The 23,254-nt window shown below is 43.7% G+C and overlaps 2 protein-coding genes and 1 long non-coding RNA gene across 8 annotated transcripts in view; 1 reads left to right on the forward strand and 2 right to left on the reverse strand.

Annotated features, from left to right (window-relative positions):
- Positions 1-1,370: 1,370 nt before the first annotated feature.
- On the forward strand, positions 1,371-10,512 carry LOC142886661 (interferon-induced very large GTPase 1-like). The gene is made up of 4 exons (XM_076023715.1): positions 1,371-1,421; positions 4,346-4,436; positions 5,164-5,177; positions 5,274-10,512. The coding sequence occupies exons 2-4, from the start codon at positions 4,346-4,348 to the stop codon at positions 9,978-9,980; spliced, it is 4,812 nt and encodes a 1,603-aa protein (XP_075879830.1). The 5' UTR covers positions 1,371-1,421; the 3' UTR covers positions 9,981-10,512.
- A 156-nt stretch (positions 10,513-10,668) lies between these two features.
- Positions 10,669-14,342, reverse strand: LOC142886666 (uncharacterized). Its single transcript, XR_012926440.1, has 2 exons — positions 14,032-14,342; positions 10,669-10,957 (listed from the first exon to the last, which is right to left on the reverse strand). It is a non-coding gene; the product is annotated as an uncharacterized LOC142886666 (long non-coding RNA).
- A 26-nt stretch (positions 14,343-14,368) lies between these two features.
- Positions 14,369-23,254, reverse strand: part of hdac5 (histone deacetylase 5) — a 42,715-nt gene continuing 33,829 nt past the window's right edge. For all 6 annotated transcript variants that reach the window (XM_076023720.1, XM_076023719.1, XM_076023717.1 and 3 more), the window contains 15 exons: positions 23,013-23,124; positions 21,394-21,527; positions 20,904-21,024; positions 19,926-19,975; positions 19,723-19,830; positions 19,558-19,613; positions 19,355-19,442; positions 18,576-18,695; positions 17,953-18,050; positions 17,296-17,414; positions 17,054-17,187; positions 16,162-16,243; positions 15,900-16,068; positions 14,839-15,105; positions 14,369-14,652 (listed from right to left, as the gene is read on the reverse strand). In XM_076023720.1, the coding sequence (XP_075879835.1) occupies positions 15,066-15,105; positions 15,900-16,068; positions 16,162-16,243; positions 17,054-17,187; positions 17,296-17,414; positions 17,953-18,050; positions 18,576-18,695; positions 19,355-19,442; positions 19,558-19,613; positions 19,723-19,830; positions 19,926-19,975; positions 20,904-21,024; positions 21,394-21,527; positions 23,013-23,124 (1,431 nt within the window). In that variant the 3' untranslated portion in view covers positions 14,369-14,652; positions 14,839-15,065. The remainder of the gene's footprint in view (positions 14,653-14,838; positions 15,106-15,899; positions 16,069-16,161; positions 16,244-17,053; positions 17,188-17,295; positions 17,415-17,952; positions 18,051-18,575; positions 18,696-19,354; positions 19,443-19,557; positions 19,614-19,722; positions 19,831-19,925; positions 19,976-20,903; positions 21,025-21,393; positions 21,528-23,012; positions 23,125-23,254) is intronic.

A 23,254-nucleotide genomic window follows, 5' to 3' on the forward strand; every position in this document is an offset into this window, starting at 1 on the left:
TCATATGAATGAAACTTTAACAGTGCATAAGAAGAGGACATTGTAGCAGAGGGTTGGTAAATTGCTTTGAGTTTCTCTTGCCTTTTCTAATTTGGTCTGCAGATGGCAGCAGAGCTTGTATCATTTACCTCAGCGTTTCTCAAGTGGCAGGAAGTTCAAAAGCTGATGAGCTATATACGGTATATATAACTACAATAACCCACTATTAAACTGTAGAAAGAGGGTCAACCTTGCAATCTTGAAAATTGATAACCCACAAATAATAAAAACAGAAAAAAGACCCAGTGTGCCATAAGCTACATGCATGACTATTATGTCACGACGAGAATTGCAACTTGTCCATTTGGAAAAATCAGACTGGCATCTTCTTGCACCAGGAAGAGGATGTTAGACGGGCTTCTCGGCACACAGCCAACTACAAGTAAACACAATGGGTGAAACATCCTGTTCCTTTTTGGTTCATTTCCTCGAAATCACGTGACTCGGGGGCGCATTTCTTCATGGTCACATGGTTTCGGGGAAATACTGCCTTCATTACGCTGTCACTTTTGAAGGCTCCACTTCAACCTGTTTATAAGAGGAACAATAACATCAGTGAAGCAGAAGCAGCTGAGTCTGGGAGACTTGGAACTTTAGCACAAGACCTGACACACCAGCATCCAGTAAAGACTGCTAGAATTTACATTTATCAAAGTTTTTTTTTTTTTTTTTTTAATGAATGATGATGATGTATATATATACATATATACATATTATTCTTGTAATCCTCCTGCCACGGAAAGAGAAAAATTGTTCTTGCTTCCCAGAACAAAGAGATGCAAAAAAATAAATAACAGATCAAGCAACAAGGATTTAACGCAAGCAAACAACTATTCATGCATGCCACAGAGGCCGTGTGTCATTAACAAGCTTTTGAAACTGTGTATTTTTTCTCACGTGGTTTACACTAAAAAGTACTAGCCAAAGGGAGTCTTTCATGAAAACCCAAAACTGCCATTTTTAAATGCGTATCAACGTATCAAAAACTGAAACGCTTATAAAACTGTACCATTGGAGAACGACGAACTGCAGACATTTCTGTTCTCCGTGTCCGAAGAAAAAGCCAAAAGTAAAAAGGTCAAGCGCTTATTGTCATTCTTACTTTCAATGTTTCATTGGAAAAACCATGAGCATGTTTAGTTTGCAAAGGCAGAGCTGTGAAACATCTTGTTCATCTGCAGCTGGACCATTCTCCCTTTTCCTCGAAATCACGTGACTCAGAAGAGCGTTTCATCAAAATCACATGGTTCAAGTAACTATTGCCTTCCTTTCACTTTCAGTGTTGAAGGCTCCGCCTCAGCCTGCTTTATAAGAGGAGCAATGACATCAGTGCAGCAGTCGAGTCTGCAGAGAGTAACTGTGACAAGGAAACGCAAGGCAAGGTAAGTTTGTGCAAGAATTGTAAATCTATGACTGCATAGGGAGACTTGGAGCTTTAGCACCAGACCTGACTCATCTCGCAAAGACTGCTAGAATTTAAATTTATCAAAGTTATTTTTTTCAATCAATGATCAGTATTTCCAGTACAAGTGAATGTTTGCAAAAATGGTAAAGGATCTTGTGCCAGATGGGGACACTTAAAATCTTGCAGTGGCACAACAAAACTAAAAGCCATCATTTCAGGATATCTTATGGTGTTGTAGTAAACCGGCCAGTAGAAAACTATCAGAAAGACAAAAGGAAATGCCTTTACTTTGATTTATTGATTTATATTTAATGTTACTGTGCACAGACTCTGCTCTGCTCTTGAGTGGGAGATATCTATGATAAACTAAATGCAAAATCAGTTATTCTGACATTAAAACAATAATAATAGTTGTAATAATAATAATAATAATAATAATAATAATAATAATAATAATAATAATAATAATAATACTATTATTATGCCATGTTCAAAATAGTAAGACTTCTGTTCTGTGATGCAGTAAATTCAGCCTCCTCTGTCGTCTCTTTCTCTCCTGTTCTAATATTCTTCTTAAAATAAGAGATGTCTGTGGACTTTCTCTACATTGTCTGAAAATGACTAACATAACATATACAAGCAGCAGCTAACGTTAGCTCCGTAACTCAGTTATACATGTCAAAAACCCGTCAAAAAAAACTGCTGTAACAGGTGCTGTAGCGGCACTATTTAGCACTTGACAAGCACACGTTATGACGCATACTTCCCGCTCTTCTTGTACTAAAGAATATTTGGACTTTTTGACTTATTTTGACTGACTGAGGCTCGGGAGCTGAGCCGATCGGAGCGCTCCAAGCGGAGACGATTTCAACCCAGGTCCCTTGCCGGGTTGTTTGACGTGTTTTGACGCGTCTCCGTCTTCTCTCTTAAAAGTGACCCATTGTACTAATTTTCGGGCCTTTGTAGTTGATTTCTGGCCCCATCCAGAGCAGCAAAAACACGATGAACCTTTTTTGAGGATCTACCCCAAAGTAGGTAAAGACAAAGGGGTAGACCCTCAAAGAAGGGCGCGCAGCGCTAAAATGCGGCGCATTTTGCGGCGGGATTGCGGCCGCAATTTGGGCCACAGATGCGGGTATCCACAAAGGTTTTTGCGCTAATGACGTGCAGGCGCAAACACGGCCACAAATGCGGCACCTGAAACCGCTGCGAATGTTGCGGTCTGGCAACCTGAGAGCAGTTTTGCGCCAAAAGGTTGCTCGTGAGTGCATGTGTTTGAAACTCGAAACTCTGCTAGGGTAAACGCGCTCCTGTGCGCGCCTGGCATTACGATGCCTCCTCCGTCCACCAAGACTGCTGCCATAACGGAAAGAAAGGCAAGACGCAAGACGCGTTAGTCACCGACACCGCAGTATGAGAGATTGGAACAGGCTCAAAGACGTCTCACACGCACACATACCCAAAAACAGTTCACAACCTCTCTTTTTCTGAGGTTCCGCCTCCACCCCAGTCCCTCCTCCAACCACCGGCTGACACCTTGTGACACCTTGATTGACACGATCTGTCAGCCAAGCGTTAGACAGAAGGACCAATAGTGGTAGACGGACAGCCGCTGGTTCGTAGTGATTAAGTTACCGGACGCTACAATATATATATATATATATATATATATATATATATATATATATATATATATATATATATATATATATATATATATATACATATATATATATATATATATATATGTTCATTAAAAAAAAAAAAAAAAACTTTGATAAATGCAAATTCTAGCAGTCTTTACTGGATGCTGGTGTGTCAGGTCTTGTGCTAAAGTTCCAAGTCTCCCAGACTCAGCTGCTTCTGCTTCACTGATGTTATATAAACAGGTTGAAGTGGAGCCTTCAAAAGTGACAGCGTAATGAAGGCAGTATTTCCCCGAAACCATGTGACCATGAAGAAATGCTCCCCCGAGTCAAGTGATTTCGAGGAAATGAACCAAAAAGGAACAGGATGTTTCACCCATTGTGTTTACTTGTAGTTGGCTGTGCACGACTCCCAGTACATATATATATATATATATATATATATATATATATATATATATATATATATATATATATATATATATATATATATATATATATATATATATATATATATATACTATATATAGGAAAAAAAACTTTTTTATCATTTAGGTTTCCTACCTCAATACCCCAGTCCACTGACCCAAAATAAAATGACTAAAAAGTATAAAAAAGGATGTTTGCAAATGGAAAAAATCTGAAAACTCTTGGAGAATTAAGAGAATGTCTCAGAATTTCTACTATGCATCTTCAAAGAAGCAATTGACCTGAGTACAACCATGTCTCGAGGTCTTATTTCTTTAACACAAAAAACAGGAAAAGATACAGCCAAATTTGAGAATTGGAGACTGATAACTCCGATAAACAATTGCAAATGCTAAATTATTATTATAAAATTAAAGTTGACGTTATGCCTCCTTTGTCCCTTCTTATTTCTGTCAGTAATGCAAACAATGACATTGCATCTACAGAAAGACTATTTCAGAGATACTTTGACAAGCTCTGTCAGTAAATGCTCAGATATTGTCAAAAAGTGAAGCTTTACTACAGGTCACATGCAGCGCTTTAGTGTTGGCTATTCCTTAAGTCTGAATTAAACAGATTCTAAACTACTTAATTTAATTTGGAGGAACACACCTTACTAACTAATAAAAAGGGGGCTTATATATACATATTTGAAAATAATTTTAATGTACATTATGGCATGCTGTTTATCTTTGTCGTTTTCACACTGTGTATTGTGTTTGCCTGAATAGTTTGAGAATGACTTTTTTTCCCTCCTCTCTCCTCCTGTTCTACCCTTTCTGCCAAGATGGAGGGAGGCCGACATGGCAACCGGGCAGAGGGAGGAGGAGAAAGAGGAAGAGGTTCTGATCCCAGTCGGCTGACACCGCATGATAAAGGTGTTCGATATTTCATGAGCAGTTGATGATTCACAAAACAGACACTGTTGCCTTGTGTTAACTTAGTTGCCTTGTGTAAACTCAGTATTTTCTACTTTCTGTGATGTGGTGCTGCAGCAGGTGCTAGGCGGGAGGATGGAGCCACACAAATAATTATTTGCTTTTATTTAATGACCGTAGTGACTAACAAGTCCGATGAACAGTGTGAAAACTAATAACTGGCCTGAAAACAAGTGGAGGTTTTGATGACGGAAGAGACCACACATATTTGTGAAGTGTAGCTGAGATAGACAAGATTTTAGAAAAAAATAGATACCATGGTGTCTGACAACAGTTATCTCTGTTTTGTTGGAATAATGATGCATGATGAAGATAAAGAGCAGAGGAACAAGAAATCTCTCAATGAAGAAAATATTGATTCCTCCGCTTTGCAGCATTTAGATGAATTTAAAAGATTATGTTGCTGAAATTTAACAGGAAATAACACCTTCAGTTAATACCTGCAGAGTGCATGTGCAAACCTTCCTCAGTGCAGAGAAATGTAGTTAATATCATTGAATGAAAAGAAAAGATTTTAAAAATCTCAAGAAAAAGTATATATTTATTTTTTGTTTATCTTCTAAAAATTTAAAATTCACTAAAATGTTTTATTTTTATTTGTATTAAAATAGAAAAGCATTTCTTGGTTACGTTCCCCAATAATGCCATTTGATATTTTCTTCTGCAGGGGTGACAGATAAGGTAAGAGTCAACAGTTACACTTTATGTCATCAGAACAGCACATTGTCATATCACATTATTAAAAACCAAGTCTGACAATTTTCCCATTTATCACAGTTGATGCTGTCAGGAAAGAATGTCAAGAACCAAGATGCAGGAACATTTGAAACGCTGCTCTGCAGACTTCAGCTAGAAGACAAATATCAGCAGAAATGGACACGTGAAGATTTTATGAAAATACTCCCACCTGTGAGTCAAAGCCAGGAGACATGTGAGAAGGATGTAGCTCACGCTTTCCTTCAGAGGTTACTGTTGTTAGACTACAGAGCCAGATATATTCCAGTGAGACAAGACAGTGCTGAAGGCACCCAAACAGATTCTGTTCTAGAGCCTGACGAAGATGAAACACAAGATGATTTAGATTTGTTTTTCAACACAGAGGAAGAATTGAATGAATCCAAACGTTCTGGTATCCATCCAATGGATGTCCAGATGGCAGTGTTTCATTGCTCAGACAACTTCTTGAAGCAGACCATGATCACAAAGCTTTCACAGTGTCAGTTTGCTCTGCCTCTGCTCGTACCCGATCCAGTAACTATGGATATTGAGTGCCCACTGTGGACCTTCAGGCCAATTAAAAAAACCTGGAAGACAACTCAGACCAGAGACAATTCAAGTGTCATCACCATGAAGAGTATGTCCATCTGCCAAGCAGAGACCCCCCTGGTGTCAGTGTTCCGCCTGGGATCACTGCCACTGTCCAAATCTCAACTGATGAACACTTTGATCAACAATCGCCACAGCACCTTCTTCCACAGAGAGTGTCCTGGAAGCACAAAGTCTCGCCATTTGATGGAGGGAGTGGCAGAGATCGCCTGGTACTGCCCGGCTGGAAAACCCAATGATGCCTTCAGTGACTGCACTGCCTTCTGTAATCTTCATGGAGATGCAATGTTGTATAAACAGCAGCGTGAGATTCTGACAGCAAAATCTTCTGTCATTGTAGTTTTTGTACCAACACTTAAAAAGGGCAACACAATCTCAGAGCTTCTGAACTCTGAAAAACCTGTAATTTTCCTGATTGCTGATGAGACATGTGACGTAAAGAAAATACAGGGAAAATACAAAATGGGCCTAAAAGGCAAAAACCAAGCAGCAATATCTGAAGAATTACAAAGGACCATCTGCAGCATTTTGTCTAAACCACGTTATCTCTTTAAGCTTGAAACCATGGCTGATGTTCCTGGAATCACAGTGGATGAGGAGGAAGAAATCTGTCAAAAAACAAAAAGTGCTGCCATGGAAATACAGCAGTCGCTCCAAGGGATGGATGTTGCTAAGATCAAAGATGATTTTCTCTCTTGTCAAGGAGAACTGTGGCACAAGTGGTGCAGCACAAACAAAGAGCTGTATAATCTTCGAGGTTCACAAATTGAGATGGAGAGAAGTGAAAAACAAGAGAAAATGGACAAAATACGAGAAGATCAGTGCATAGCTTCAGGCAGTAAACTAATGATCAAATTCATCAAAAGTCTCTCATTGTTTAAATCAAAAGACAAAGAGTATTTTCTGAAATGGACCCAGATCTTAATAGATGCTCTCCCCAAGAATGACCTCACACCAATCCTCAAACTCTACGATGATAAGTGGACAGAGATCTTGACTTTGAAAGAGAAGAAACAAAACACTCATGTGAAACAAAAAGAACTTGATGAATTATCAAAACAACTGCAGTCAGCAACATTTGGCTTGGAGCACATCTTCAGAGAAATGGGGCAGATCTATGAAGCACATGCTTCTCTGGAGAGTCCACTAAGGACACCAGTGAGGAACTGGTCTCAATACCCTGAGCTGGCTGCAGAGTTACTGATATCTGGACATCCAATGGAGCTGATGGATGGAGATGCAGGTCATGTGCCGCTAACATGGATCTCTAGTCTTTTAGAAGAAGTTGTCAAGAAATTAGGTGACAGAAGAATTTTTGTCTTGTCAGTTTTAGGCGTCCAAAGCAGTGGCAAGTCAACAATGCTGAATGCCATGTTTGGACTGGAGTTTGCAGTAAGTTCTGGCAGGTGCACAAAGGGGGCCTTCATGCAGCTGCTCAAAGTGTCAGAGGAGAAGAGACATTTCAAGTTTGACTATGTCCTGGTGGTGGACACTGAGGGGCTGCGTGCTCTTGAACTGGCTGGCAGTGCGACTCTCAAACACGACAATGAGCTGGCAACCTTTGTTGTGGGTCTGGGAGACTTGACACTGATCAACATCTTTGGAGAGAATCCAGCTGACATGCAAGATGTTCTCCAGATTGTAGTTCAGGCTTTCATGAGGATGAAGAAAGTTAACCTGTCTCCCAGTTGTGTGTTTGTTCACCAGAATGTCACAGATATTTCTGCGGTAGAAAAAAACATGGATGGAAAGAGACGTCTGCTGGAAAAACTGGACCAGATGGTCCAACTAGCTGCCAAAGAGGAAGTCTGCAGTGCTGAGAGATTCAGTGACATCATTGCTTTTAATGTGCAAGAAGATGTGAAATATTTTGCCCAGCTTTGGGAGGGCAGTCCACCCATGGCTCCTCCCAATCCAGGTTATAGCGAGAGCATCCAAGAGCTGAAGAATTTCATCCTCTCTAAAGCATCTCAGTCTGATGGTACTAAACTGTCAGACTTCAGAAGAAAAGTCCAGGATCTGTGGCAGGCTTTGTTGAATGAAAACTTTGTTTTCAGCTTTAAAAACACACTGGAAATTGCAGTGTACAGAAAACTGGAGGTCAAGTATGCTGACCTGACCTGGACCCTGAGAAACAACATGTTGACCATTGAAAACCAGTATTATTATGAAATCAAAAATGGAACACTTAAGAGTGTTCAACTAAAGGATCTCTATGAAAAAACAAAGGAAACATTTGCTAAGGCCCAGACAGATCTGACATCTTACTTTGAAGACAACACAGACAAAGAAATACTGGCTCAGTGGCAAGGACGCTTTAAGAGCAAAATTAAAGACGTTTATGATGATCAAGTGAAGGTGGTAAAAAACAGACTTGATAAAGTTATTCAACAGAAGGAAGCTTGTAAAAAACTTGATGACAAGAAGGCAGACTTTGAGGACAAGCTGATGCAAAAGAGCAGAGAACTTGCTAAACAACTCAAAGGAAAAACTGATGATGAGAGGGAACTTCAAGGACAGTTTAACTCTGAGTGGAGACACTGGGTTAAAGAACTAACTAGAGGTACAAAGCCTATTGATGAGATCAGCTTAGAAAATGACAAGACAGAGATTCTGCTGGAGCTTGGGATTGAGTGGTCTTTCATTGAGGAGTCGAATCGCAGATACAATTTCAAGAAAATGCCAGCAATTGGAAATTATGATCAATATGCAAGTATCAAAAAACAAGACAGAAATGTTCTTCAGAGAGGTGCTGATCATGTTAGAAATTTATTCACGAGTTCTCTTTCACACCAGGATCAGGAATTGATTCGATCCTTTATTAATGAGGTTGAGCAAAAGTCCCTCATTACCCTGAAGAGCAAACCTGTAGCCATCACAGGCTACAATCCAACTTACCTGCAAGAGTTGGCAAAAAATGCAAAAGACGCAGTGGCAGAGTTTGAATCAAAGCAGAAATATGCTCTGAAAAAGGAGTTTACTGTTGATCTGCTTCATTATGTGTTTGCCAGAGCAGAGCCTTGGCTTTTAAATGAACACAAGACATTCAAGGCAAATAATGATGCACAAGCTTATATAGACGGCAAGAAAGCTCACTATTACAACATTTTCAAAATGTGCTGTAAAGATAGTTCTTCTGCTATCGTGTTTGCAGCAGAGATCTGTGACAAACTCAAGACTTCCATGAGTGAAGCCGTCTGCAACAACACTGCCAGAGCCCTGGCGAGTGAGATAAAGAACAGTTCTCCAGCCTTCAGTGGGAACAGGGAGGATCTGGAGAATCATGTGTTGAAGTCACTGGCAGAAAATGAGAACTTTGACAGTTTTATCACTTACATCAAACAGCCAAGGAAACATGTGGAGAATTTTATCAAGGAGCGAGTACAGAAATACATCTTTCAAGAGAACACAGCTATAGCAAGTGAGATCCTTGAGCAAAATGTTGATGACCTGAAAGACTCTGTAAATCAAGCCTTGTTTGGTGCAACAAAGAGGGTCAAAACTCAGAGAGGCAAAATCGACATGTGGCTGGAGGAATTTACTAATCTCCTTAAAGATAAGCTGGTATTCACCATGTCTAGTCAGAACTTCAGTGATATAAATGTTTTTGACTTCCTCAAAGAAGAAATATCAAAAGGCATTGAGTCCATCACACAGGAGCTACACAGTCTACCACTGGATAAGATCATGAACTCCAGGATGAAGCCTGATGAAATCCTCATTGATCAGCTGTGCAGCTGCTGCTGGGTGACTTGTCCATTTTGTTCAGCCATTTGCACCAACACCTTAGAAGATCACAGTCCTGAGGACCACCGTGTGCCTTTTCACCGTTCTACTGCAGTCAGAGGAATGTACTACCATAAAACAGATGAAATGGCTATAGAATTCTGCACATCAGATGTTGCAAGTGACAGGACGTTCCGCTCTAAAGACTTAGATAAGTTTATTCCATACAAATCATACCGAACTGCTGGTCCAACATATGCCAACTGGAGCATCACCCCTGATAATTCTATGCTCCCCTACTGGAAATGGTTTGTGTGTCAATTTGACAAAGACCTGGAGAAACATTATGGATATAAATTTAAGGGCCATGGAGAGATACCGAGTGAGTGGAGAAAATACACTAAAGAACAGGCGATTAAAAGTCTGTGGTAAGGGAGTAAGACGAGAAATTTCACACCTGATGATGGGAGCAGACACAAGAGTCCGCGAGTGTGAAGAGAGCAGCTGTCCAGTGCTGTTAGCTCAAGTGAAAGCATTAAATGACTGTGGAGTAGGAATTTTTATTTTGTTGTACTTTGTAGAAGATTGTGATTGTATTTTAGAATAACTTTGGATTATTTTATGTTCAAGGCATTTAAAAATGTGGTATCTTCAGATGGTGACCCAAAATGAAAATTTTCCTTTTGATTGTCTTCTTTGAAAAACAACATCTGAAGAAATTATCTTATCATTTTTTTTCAATGACACTTTAGTCACTAGTATTGCCAAAGTTTTAGAACTCTTGCTGCTTCATGAAATAATCTCAGCAGTGTGTGCAGCTCATAATCGATGCAACTGCTTTTTGAAGTCCTCATCTCCTGTTGGTGATTTGGTTGTTTCTCACATGCATCAGAAAGAAGAAAACCTGTGAAATTACAAACGTTGATTGCTGTATAATCAGAAATAAAAGGAGACATTTCTGTCATATTGCAGTTTTTCATTTTTTTGTTTAATCCACATTTAGTCTGAAGGCAAAACATAATGTGATTATTAGGCTGGGCTGCCTTGGTGCATAGTGAGCTGTTTCTCTTGTATGAATGAAAACTACACAGTGAATTTGAAGAGGCCAATGTACCAGAGGGTTGGTAAATTGCTTTATTGAGTTTCCAGACAATTGAAACAACAGGCCCACTTAAAAAAAAAAAAGAAACAAAACAGATAAGCAGGATCAACGTCACAACATTACAGTGAGAGTAATAAAAACGGGTTTCATAAAATGTCCACAAACCCTTCAAAATGTAAGAGAGTGATATCACAAGTGCCACCTTCCCTTTTTTTTCTTCTTTTTTTGTTGAGCTCCTGAACACATCGACAAGAAATCAGGACAAGAGGAGGAAGGTCGAGGTGGGGGATAAAACGGGGTCAAAACTCTGAAAAAGGAAACATGTATTTTACCAATAATAGTCACAGTAATAGATTGCTTGATAGCGTGTATTGCACGTTGTGTACACAGATATGCACTTTATATACATGTGAGCAAGAACTAGACACATGTTGTATTGTCTCACCAAGAAAGAATCTGGATTCAAACGACAGCACAGACAGAGAATAAGTCAGGAATGTGCTTGTGATCAGCTCCATCAAAAACGCCTCCACCCCTTTCGTTTTTTCATTTTTCATTTAAATTTAATCGTTCCCCTCCCCCCGCGGACTTTTCGGTTACTAGGCGGACCAAGGAGAGGTTAGCGGGGTGGGAGCGTCACCCCTCGGCGAACACAAGGAGGTACAAGAGGAGAGAGGAGGCGACGCTGACGACCGAACCTCCTCTGAGCCAGCTGAGATAGCCCCTCCCCCTGCACCGCATCATAGCAGGACACAACAGTTACACCACAGTATCAAACATACTAAGAAATATACAGTATTGTAGCAAAATAGTCTGGGTGTGTCGGGAGGGAAGGTAAAGTGTGTGTTTCACCTCAGTGTGTGCGTGTATTTGTGGGTGTGTTTGCGTTTGGGTTGTAGCAACTGGGCCAGACTGTCAGTCACTCCTTTAAAACAACAAGAAAAGCCACCAGACTGAGAGCTGCTTCTACATGAAAGCACCTCAACTTGAACTGAGGCTCCAGCTCTGGGTACAAGTGGGCCCCCCCATCAATAGTGCAATACCTGCAGTAGCCACACACCTTACCTTAAAGGTCCCGCATTGTGCCACATTGCCGCATTTTTTATTCCATAAGACAAGAGCGGGATATTTCTTGAAAAATGATCATTAAATCATTTTAAAAAAAATGTATACATAGACAAAACCAATCAGAGCTAATAATAATAATAATAATAATAATAATAATAATAATAATAATAAATAAAAATAATAAAAATAATAATAAAAAAATTTTAAAAAATTAAAAAAAACTCTGCCAAATGAAGCCAAAAGTTTTTTGGTGCAGTTTTCAGAAAATGTGCTGAAACCCACAGCCCTTTGTGATGTCACAAAGTGTGATTACACCTCCCCCAGTATAGTGTCAGCACAACCAAGTAACTGGGTGTTTGTGTCGCCCTCCAAAACCACTTCCAAACATGAAGATTGCAAAAGCTTTTACAGGGAGGCTGTTAAACAGAGGGCTAACGATGTTTTCTGGATATCTGAAAACTGAGCACAATATGGGACCTTTAGCAGTCACCTTCAAAGTGAGCTTGTGCGGCATAGGCAGCTGCCATGTTCTGTGGGTAACTTTCTATTTGCATGAAATAATATGCATGACCAATCTGCCCACTCCACTGTTTATGTTTTGGATAACAAAATGGCATCTAGTGTTTACATTAGTACAGAAAATACACTTTACCACCAAAGAAGAGGCCCAAAAGCATCCAAACCGAAAGTCAGTCAGTGGATCCCACTAACTGCCTCTTTGCTTTTCTTGTGATCTGCTGCGTTAGCATGGCAATGCTAAAGGTGATTGTTGTAGTGTTCTCCCTGCTGTCGTATTGCTTTTGTGCGGGCGTGAGGTAAGAGTGTGAGGTGTGAAGCTCGCTACACCCAAAAATTGGTTTGACTTCGTAGGGAGTTTGAGCACTTGCGTTTTAGGCGAATGTGCCTCGACAGGATGATACAGTTCCAGAGCTTTTAGCTTTCAATGGCCGTCGAGTTTTTTGTTTGTTTGTTTGTTTTTAACGAGGGGAGAAAGAGCGGATGACGGACGACACCGCGGAAAACTTCAGGAGCTGATGAAGACTTCAGAGTGACAGGTTGAGTGTATAACAGCACAAGAGGTCTAGGGGAAAGTGCCAGAGCACAATGCTGAAGTTTAGATAGTTTTAGCTATCTTTCATCTGATTATGCCAAATAGCGTGAGGACTTCCGGTCCCATGTCTTAAACCTGGCCCACTTTAACAGCTGTCATTCATAGTACTGAGCCCTAGGAGAAAAAAAAAAACACTGCCGACCATTGCTGTTTGAGTATTTTTGAGTTTATTTCTATAATGAATAAAGATTTGAAGCCCATCTGTCAGTTAAACAAAGTTCTCCCTCGAGAGACTCCTTTCAACTGCGATCATGGGCAGGAATGAGGTTTAACAGTGCCACCTACTGGGCAGCAATTTAAAAGCGTCAATCGTGGGCCAACCCACTTTATCTTTTTCTTGTAATTTCCGATTTGGTCTGCAGTGGGCAGCAAAGCAAGTCCGGTCTTGCCAAAGAGGATGCTGAACTCAACCGCAGCAGCACTGCACAAAAGCTCACGAGCAAAAAAAAAAAAAAGTCGGGTCAATGATGCAGCACTGCTTCACTGCCTTCTCCTGCACTTACTGCTTCCACGCCGTCCAGGCCAAAAAAAAAAAATCCCAGTGGGCGTCAATCCTTCAAAGCTGACCGATCGTTAGTTTGACACACATTACTTCAGCCTGCCTCTAGGGGAAGTTGTAGATAGTTTATTATTGTTATGATTTTATTTATTTATTTATTTATTTTTGCTGAAACGGCTGTCAAATCATTCATTCATTCATTACTGACCCCACCATCTGTGGACAAACAAACAGGTGTCGGCCTGATGACGTCAGACCATGTGCTTTACTTCCTGTCGAGCAGCCAATCATTTAAAACCCTCCAATCTCCAAATAGAATATACTCACATCTCCAATCTGGTTGGATAAAACACAGTATAATACATATATATGTATATATAAATAGATGTATACATACACATATATATGATTTTTAAATTTTTCATACAAAAAAAGAAGTACTTTGCTTTGTTTTGTTTTGTTTTTTACATACATGTATGTACAGATATAGAAAAGTGTTTGCTGTGACGGAACTGTGGGCAACAGGACAGGAGACGGTATTTACACAAAAACAGGAAATAGTCCGGTTTAAAAAAACAAAAACAAAACAGCACTAAGAGGGATGTGGTGGTTGTTGCTGTCGTAAGTGTTTTTAAAATGTGACACAACGGCCTCGGGCCAGAACCGCGACGGGTGAGCGGTGGTCCGGGAGCGGGACACTCACCCGGATCCAGGTGAAGTCCGTCCGCCGCCAAAAGCCCCGACGTTCACAATGAGGACGGCTTCAGAGGCTCCTCGGTAATCTCGTAGGAAACAGTGAAAGACGTCGACGCCGAGCACTTGAAATACATTTCCGGGTACGCAGAGTTTACATTTGTCACGAGTCTTCTCACTCTCTCTTCCTGAAAGAAGTCGCAAAACGGCGAAGATGGGACGAAATTAAGGCATCGAGATGTAGAAACGAGAAGACCGCCAAAAAAAAAAAGAAAAAGAAAAATGAAGCGACTGACGCTTGTGACCAAAGTGTGTGCCTGTGTGCGCATGCGCGCGCGCACGCGTTCGCCAGTGTTTTCGTCAGTCCTGATTGGCTGCTTGGTTTTTGCTGAGGTGTCGGTGTTTTGTGGTTTCCAACGGTTCCTTCTGTTATTGTTGTTTGTTGTTGTCGATGTTGTTTTTTAGTCTCTCTCTTTTTTTTTAAAAAAAGGCACCAAGTTCCTCCTCCTCCTCCACCACTGTACATATTAAAAAGTCGGCGCTGACTGAGCGCCTCTCCGACAGGCAAGAAGACAAGCCGTCTGCTCGCCGTCCCGCATTTCCACAGCGTCCCGCGGCTGTCGTGGTCCTGCTGCGGAGCCAAAGCAGAATAAAGAGGCTGAGTTGAGGATGTGGGGGGGTGGGGCGACTCGGTGGGTCGGTCAGGTGCACGTCAGGCCACGTGACACCAGCCCCGCCTCCCGTCCAAACCGGTCGAAAAGAGAGAAGTCTTTGTGTTTTCGTCCACCCACCATCACCACCACCACCCGCAACTCACCGCGGGCCCCGCCCTCTCCGGCGTCCACGCCCCTCAGCCAATGGGAGCGTTGCACGCGCAGCGGCACAATTCCGCTGGGTGTGCGCCCACCCGCGCACGCGCTCTTCGGAGGAAGAGGGAAAAGAAGAGGAAGAGGGGGTGCCGAGGGGTCGGGGTCGGGGGTTGGTCGGCGGGGGGGTCAGGTGGGTTGAGCGGTGTGGGGTGGGGGTTTCAAGTTGAAGCTCCTCCTACAACACAGGCTCTTCTTCCATTGGCTCCTCCGTGGACCTGCGGACGGAGGCACATCTTGAGTCAGTGTTTTTCAACCACTGCGCCGCGGCTCACTGGTGCGCCGCCAGATAACGTCAGGTGTGCGGTGGAAAATCATCCAGTTTCATTTAAGTGGTCTGAAAAGTATGAATAATAAGATTCCCTTCTCAAGAGACTGCGCTTTAAAAGAATGTGAGCCAGGTTTCCTCCCTCAAAACCTCCCAGGATATCAGCTTTGCATGCACCTAAGCAGGCCCAGCTTTCACACACTGAGGTTAAATAAATTACGAGACTATATTGCCATTATTGGGCTAAAAAATTTAATTTTAGCATAATTTTTGGTTGTGGGACTTTTTTCAATGAAAAAAATTTGCCGCGGCTAAAAAAAAAACACAGTCGTAAGTCACCGCTTCAAATTATTAAAAAAATAAATAAATAAATACATAAATAAAAATGCACACACAAATACAAGATGTATTTCCTTGAAAAAACATTTTTGTGTTGTTCTCCGGGAGGGAAACAGATTCATTAAGAAGCATCGTGCTGCTCATCTCCACCAGTGTTGGGGAGTAATGAGTAGCATGTAATGTTATTACATAATGAAATTACATTAAATCACATTTACTCGTGGAATTTTTCGTGATTCCAAATTTAACTGAACAATTTTTCTACTGAGAGCACTGATTTAGAAAAGCAATCCAAAGTAAGAAGTTGCATTACATTGACAGAGCCATTCAAAACAGTGACACTACTCCTACATTTCCAATCTCAAACTCAAAACTCAAAGTAATCCTCCCAACGCTGCCGCTCACCTGCTGGCTTCCGCGCCGTGAACCAGAGAGGCCTGCTGCTCCACGTCCACACTGAGGGAGGCCATGGCGCTGACCGTCTCCGCCTCGTCCTCCGACTGACCCTTGCAGGCGTCCGAGGGCGAGTGTCCACTCGTCTGGGACAAGCTCGGGAGACAAGGCCAGTGTTTACCTGCGGGGGTGGAGAAGACACACGCACGGGATCAGAGGTCAGAGACCTCGACGAGGGGGCTGACGTGAGCGTGTGGCCGGCTGTCGTTCTTACTCTGGATCTCTATGACTCTCTCCAGCGAGGCCCACGCCTTTGGGCACGGCTTCTCCTGAGGCCACTGGAAGCTGGAGTCGCACTGCAGGGAGACGCACAGGTGGTTAACGGAGCTGCGCAGGAATGAGACGCCAAATCAAGACCTACTGGAGGCTTTGCCCTCCTAATTTCTCTTCGGCATGCTGGACAAAAAAAATAAAAAATTCTTGCTCATTGTGGGATTTTACCAGCAAGTTCAATGTGGATGAGCTGGATCTGGGTACACTGTTACGTATGTGGTCTACAGACTGCATGGAAACAGATACTGGAGGGTCAGGTGCCTCTTGTGTGCAAGGTTTGAATGAGCTAATTTAAGGCCTCTCATTATTAAAAATGTGAAAGTGCTCTCTGGCAACGACATCCTATCCTCGGTTTTGTCTTACAAAGTGCGCAGTGGTGGAAATTCTGCCCTTTGTGACGTCACAAATGGAACATATCCCCCCTTGATGCCTCTCCCAGGTGGCAGTGACCCTCGAGTCAGGTTTTTCATTTTAGGGGCAAACGCGTATCTTACCAATTTTGCTTTGTGCATTTCTTGCCTTTTTGTAAGTTGTCATCTTGGGAAATTGTTGAATCTGACTATGGCGAAAATTGTGCGTTGGCCCTTTAAGATTATAGAAAACTACATTTAAATAATTTTAAAGACAATCTTAAAGGTAAATTTTTTTCACATTTTAAATACGTTCAAGTGACACGCGTCACGTGTCTGGTGTTCTTTCAGCTGTCTGGTCTTTCTATACTGACCCACCGGAACAGGAAGTAACACCTGCTACTGAAAAAAAACCAAAACCAAACAGAAAAAACACACAAGAGAAAACACAGACGTCTGCTCCCGACGTTCCGACTCTCTCACCGGGTCGCCCAGCAGCGCCGACACGCAGGCCTCCGATGCGTCACAGATGGCGGTGAGGTCATGGCCGCCCTCCAGCGCCATAACAACGCGCCCACCCGCCAGACCCATCAGCAGCTGCGTCAGCTGGCCGAAACCTGCCAACGCACAGCGGCCACGGTCAGAAACGCGGCCCTTGAAAGCACCCTGGGGTGGGGGGGTTAGGGGGGGTTGGTTCAGGGTACCGAGCGACGGCGCACACTCACACTTTGCCGAGACGTTGTATCCCCCGAGAGGAGACTGGTGACCCTCCACCGCGTCGAAGCCCGCGGACACCAGAACCACGTCGGGGCTGAACTGCTGGGCGATGGGCATCACCACACTCCTACACAAGAGGCACACGAGGGATGTTGCAGTAAAAAAAAAAAAAAAAAAAAAAAAATAGTCGACTGCCGAGTGATTTCTGTGGTGGTTAATTAGTCACATGAGTGTGCATGAGAACTCAGAGCCCACGGTCGTACACACAGTGTAGGGCTTCACATTCGGACTCATCTCACAAAATAGTCCGTGTTGTTTTTCTGAACTAGCATTTAGCCTACCTTATTGTAGCGATTAGATTTAAAAAAATTGGATTTCTGATGTTAATAAAATTCTCGATTTACGTTTACCTTATTTCTTAAATTTTAAAGAAGATTATCTCGAAAAAAAACTTGAAATTTTTCATGTTAATACATGGTACTGAGCCTTTCACTATAACAAAATAATGTGACAGTTTCTTGTAATAGTGTGAAAACGTGAAACTAAGTGATTACATGATAATAAGCCTTTTTTTTTCTTTAGCATGGCAGCAATGTGCTTCTGGACTTTCCCTCATTCATTCACATCACACACACTTTACATTCAGGAGTGGCAACCATGCTTACTTAAAAGCAGTGAGGTACTCCACGTCACCCATAGGGGGCTCCACTCCTCCGGTCCAGGCTATGTTGACGTTGAAGCCGACGCCTGCGCCTGATCCCACCTGCAGGGATGAAGGGGAGAGTCGCGTTGAGTGTCTGGGATGTAGAACAGCGCCACACAGTGGATATAGTCAGCAGCAAGTCTCGTGCAGTGCGAGTTGGGGAAATGATGACACCCAAAACTAAGTGACGAAAGAACAGTAAAAATATTCTATAGAAAAAATAGTATTTTTCTGTACTTTAATAATGCAGAAATAATACACTCATCTTGCAGGCATTGTTAGAGCAGCACAACAGAGCCAAATGAAAAAGAAGTGCAGCGCAAGTCTGATCAACTATGTAACTCTTTTCAGTCACTTAATGATTGAATAAGAGGGCATTTCTTCACTTGTGTTTGTTTTCCCAGCGATAATCCTATTTATCTGCTCCAAAATATAAAATGAATACAAAAAAAACAAACATTTTATTTTGCAGCTACTGTGTAAGGAAGGAGAAATGAGCCAAGGCACTGTGAGAACTGAGCGACATGGTGACGTGAGACGTTCGCCATCCTGGTCTTTTCCCCCCTCCCTCACGATGGACGATACCTCTTCCGGGGCCCCGCTGCCGGGGAAGAAGTTTCCGTCGTCGTAGCGATGGAGGGAGATGTAGAGGACGTTGGGATCGGCGTAGAAGGACTGCTGGGTGCCGTTGCCATGGTGAATGTCCTGCAGAGGACCGAGGCGGGTCGGGTCGGGGGGGAGTGGGAGGGAGGGAGGAGGGGGGAGAAGGTCAACGGGATGCTGCGACCCAAGCACGACTTCTTCCAGTAGCTGAGTTTAAGATTTTTAGAGCCGCTGCCGTTCATGAAGGCGGTGTGATTGTGACACACTGCAGCGCCACACACTCGGGTTATCGGCGCTAATTACTCACATCAAAACTCAAATGAATGTGAGAGAAGTGAACGGCGACAATGTGATTTGACACGCAGAGTTCAGTACAGTACAGTGTTAATTCTATTTTTTTTTTTATGAGTGTGTGCCTACTGTGTGCCGACAACTGCGCTTTCAATTGAATTGTACTCGCAACATGCAACGACTAGGGATGCAACTTATCGATTAATTCATAAATAGTTGGTTGATTGACCTTATCGATCGAATAACAATCATTTGATAAGAAGCGATTTTTCCTGAGAACCCAAATTTCACAAAGAAAAATGTGTAAGGAAGACATTACTTAACCCTTCAACAATGTTGAGGGTCCAATGTGACCCAGTTTTACACCCCAAATATTTATCCTCTGACTTTAAGTTGACTTCTAATGAGTCACATTTCAACTTTAAAAAAAAAAAAAAAAAAAAAAAACACGACGTTTGCCGGCCACTCACCCAGTCCACAATGAGGATCTTGCCCACTCCCAGCTTCTGCTGCAGCAGCTTGGCGGTGATGGCGACTGAATTGAAGAAGCAGAACCCCCTGTTTCAGGCGCAGACAGACAGACACATAAATACATATGAATAGGTAAAGACGAGCAACAAGCCATACACAGAAGCTGCAAATCAGAGTGGGTCATTGTGCTGGGTGTACTGACATGGCGGTGGACTCCTCCGCGTGGTGACCTGGCGGCCGCACGACTGCGAAGCCGTTCTGGTGCCACGACGGACAGACAGACAGACAGACAGACAGAGGAAAGACAGACGGTCAGTTGGCCGGTGGCTCCCACTTCAGGGATGCATGTGCCTTGTGCTCGACCTACCTTCAGCTCCCCCGCCGCGACCCTGAAGGCCAGCTCGATGACGGAGCCCACAGCCATGCGGACGGCCGCCGACGAGTGCATCTCGTTCCACACGGTGTCGCTGTCGACCTGCAGGGGGCAGCGGAGAGAGTCGGTTCCACCACACAACACTCATCGTCTCACAGACCGGCAGGAGGTGAGGGGAGGGGAGGGGCTGCTCTTACCCCAATTCCTCCACAGGGAAGCACGGCGTACATCTTCTGGCTGATTGGACCTGAAACAGCCAATCAGAGACCGGGTCAGAGGCATGTGATGTGACATGCAGGAAAGCAGCAGCAGCAGCAGCAGCAGCAGTTTCAGGGCTTCGGAAGGTAGAGAGAGAGACTAAGGAGTTAATCCCGCATCATCACAGCAGGAGCCGAGTCTGAGTCGGAGTCTGCTGCCCAAAAATCACAGCAACCCACCTACTGAGTCACAGCGACGCAAACCTGCGCATGTATTATTGTTTGTTTTTGGTTTTTCTTTCCAAAATAAGCAGCTTGTTGTTTGTCCTCATGCGGAAACAGATATTCAGTCGCGAGCAGCGTGATGCGCATCCTGCGGCAAACAGATGCACCTGTGCCTCCTTCCCCTACAAAGGTAAATACTGAGGCTGGAGGTACGACTTGCCGGACAGGAAGGCCGGGGGTGACAGGTGCTTTCAGTTACAGACTGAAAGAACTAAGCCTCAGATCACCACAGACAGAGGTCAGACAGGGTTAAGTATATTATTTGTTTTTTTATTTATTCAACCTTTATTTAACCAAGTTGATCCACTGAGATTAAGACCCTTTGTTTTTCAAGGGAGACCTGGCCGAGGTGGGCAGCAGCAAATACAGAACGCAGTTACAAATTACACATTTACAAATTTTACGCAGATAAAACCCTACAGAAACAAAATGGGCTAAAATAAATTAAAAGTATGCAAGCAGTTTACGAAAAACAAGTACAATACATGTTGTGGATTTGTACGTACAAATGTATGTTTGCAACATATTGTGAAGCCTGCATTGCTTTGAAACAACTTAGTTGGGTCTTAAAGGCTGCATTTATTGCCACGTACTCGTGTGCAGTCAAACTAAGATTCATCTGCGAAAAGCAGGCAGGCAGGCAGGCAGGCAGGCAGGCAGACAGACAGACAGACAGACAGACAGACAGAGTACCGAGCAGCTTCTTGTGGTCCAGCTTGTGTCGATTGAGCGGGCTGGTTCCGTACAGCAGAGTGTGGAACTCTGAATGGACGGACTGGATCTCATCCAAGGAGGCCTTCCGCCCACGAATCCTCTGCTCACACAAAGGGTAGGAGAAACACAGAGGGAGAGGGAGAGGGAGAGAGAGAGAGCGTGTGCACATGTTTAATCTGCGCATCATAAATTACAGACCTCCTGTTTGGAAACGGGCGTAATTACGGCGGACCAAAATAAGTTCCACGGCCCGGCGTGCGAACGCAGGGACGGGGCGAAGTTTGACTGACGCGCTTCGGTCCCCGGGGGACGCCGCGCTGACTTTGAGAGGTCAACTAGTGTGTTTGCGGGGGCATGCTGGGATAGCCTGCGGTAGGTGAGTCAAACCGTGACATTACATCACTGTGGGCGCGGCTCTTCCCCCTGAGGACAGAGGTATTGCAGTGCGAGTGCGCGCACGAGTCCTTACCTCGCAGCGGCCCAGCAGGCCCGTCTCCTGCAGTCTGGACCAGATGCTCTGCACTCTGCCGGCGTGCTCCGGGTGAATGTGAGCGTTGCCGCACACGCACTGGTGCTTCAGCATCAGGCTGTCATACACGAGCCCTGCGAAGGAAGAGGAGGATTCATTTAAAAAAATTTAAAAAAATCAAAAAAAACAAACAAAAACGAATGAGAAGGGAAATAAACGTTGCATTTCAATGAACGACCACAGGGGGGCAACGTAGTAGTAAGAGGCCTGCGCCACAAGGTGTCAGTAGACTCACGCTGTTGTTTTTGTGTGTTTAGAATATGATGGCTGGCAGCGCGGGGCAGCGAGTTCACCACCGGCTCAACGTGAATCACTCTTTTACGTTGAGAAACTGCAAAGGTTATTTATACGGCGCTCTATTTATGGGCACAGAGTGTCTCCGGCGACACAGTCCGGCTTACCCGCCGCTTGCCAAAAGCTCACGTGCGCGAGATTTACGCGCGACGGTTCCATTATTATTATGATTACGCCCTGTCCTGTTGTACCCGTGCTTGTACAGGACGCCGCGAAGTGGTGGCGGCGCGGCAGAAGCTGCGGTCACGAGGAGTTCTCCGCAGTGGCCCCTGTTTGTCGAGGTGAGGCCCTCAACCTGGAGAGTTTTACCTTTCATTTTGGACAAACGTGGACAATCGGGACCACCACACACTGTGCCAGAGAGCTTCGGGAAATCCTTCCTGCCACGAGCCATTATGACCCTCAGTCATAACAGAACAGTGGTTCTCACCTGGTGGAGTCTCAGGAGCCACATCTTTTTTTTTTTTTTTTCCTTCCTCATCATGAAGTCAAGATCCGAATTTATTCCACAAAAAAATAAAAACGGCTAGCCCGCTTCCTATCACGTCTAGTAAATAAATTACTGAAATGATCAAATTTGAATTGTGTGTGCTGCAAAATAAATGCCTGATATTTTCCCTATAAATACATATATATTAAAATCCAAAATCAATTAACCCAATCCAATCAGTCTTCCCCGCTGTGTGACAGAGAATATTCTGGGACACTAAGCCTTTTGCACATCTTGCTCTTGTTCCTTTGTTTTATTTTAATTCACTTAAAACTCCTAACAGTGACTGTTAGATAGTGTCTATTGCTTGCTTTTAGCGCTGCAACACCAGAGTTTCCCGATTTGGCATGAATAAAGTCCATACATCTGCCTATTTTAGGCTTGCAATGTTTTGTGAACATTCAGTTGTTTTGTTAGCGCTTACTAGCTTGGCGCAGAACACGACCAGCAAATTGTCATCACGAGGATGACACGAAAACAAAAGTGAAAAGGTGAAATCCTGTGTTGTATTGGGGTTTTTTTTGGGGGGGGGGACGGGAAAATAAAGCCCGTCTGCCGTGAGACCGTGGGACCAATCAGACGCAGCCGTAGCCGAACCTGTACTTCATTCAGTCCACCTCGTTCGTCTGGAGGCAGCCGGCTCCCTGTTGCCAGGCAACAAGCACGGCGGCGTTACAGCGCCGACGCCGCCGATGTGGCGGCAACAACAACAACAACCCGGCGAGGAACGTGCGACACACACCACACACACAGACACGTGTGTGCATCAACTGACCAGTGGTGAACAGGTGTTTGATGGCGTTGACTGTGGTGGCAGGGGAAGACTGCGCTCTTCCCAGGGGCCTGTGGGGCATCAGGGACTGGAACACGCCCATCTGCTGCAAGGACTGATGGGAAACGGAGGAGAGGAGCGAGAGAGAGAGGGAGAGAGATTAGAGGCAAAGAATGAATCAGAGGTACGTTCATTCACACTGAAGGATGTCTCAACACGCTGAGTCCCAGAGGGTTTCGGGAACG

The sequence above is a fragment of the Nelusetta ayraudi genome, unplaced genomic scaffold (assembly GCF_046127955.1).
Source record: "Nelusetta ayraudi isolate G7.1 ecotype Tasmania unplaced genomic scaffold, CSIRO-AGI_Nayr_v1 ptg000016l, whole genome shotgun sequence".
Classification (NCBI taxonomy): Eukaryota; Metazoa; Chordata; class Actinopteri; order Tetraodontiformes; family Monacanthidae; genus Nelusetta; species Nelusetta ayraudi.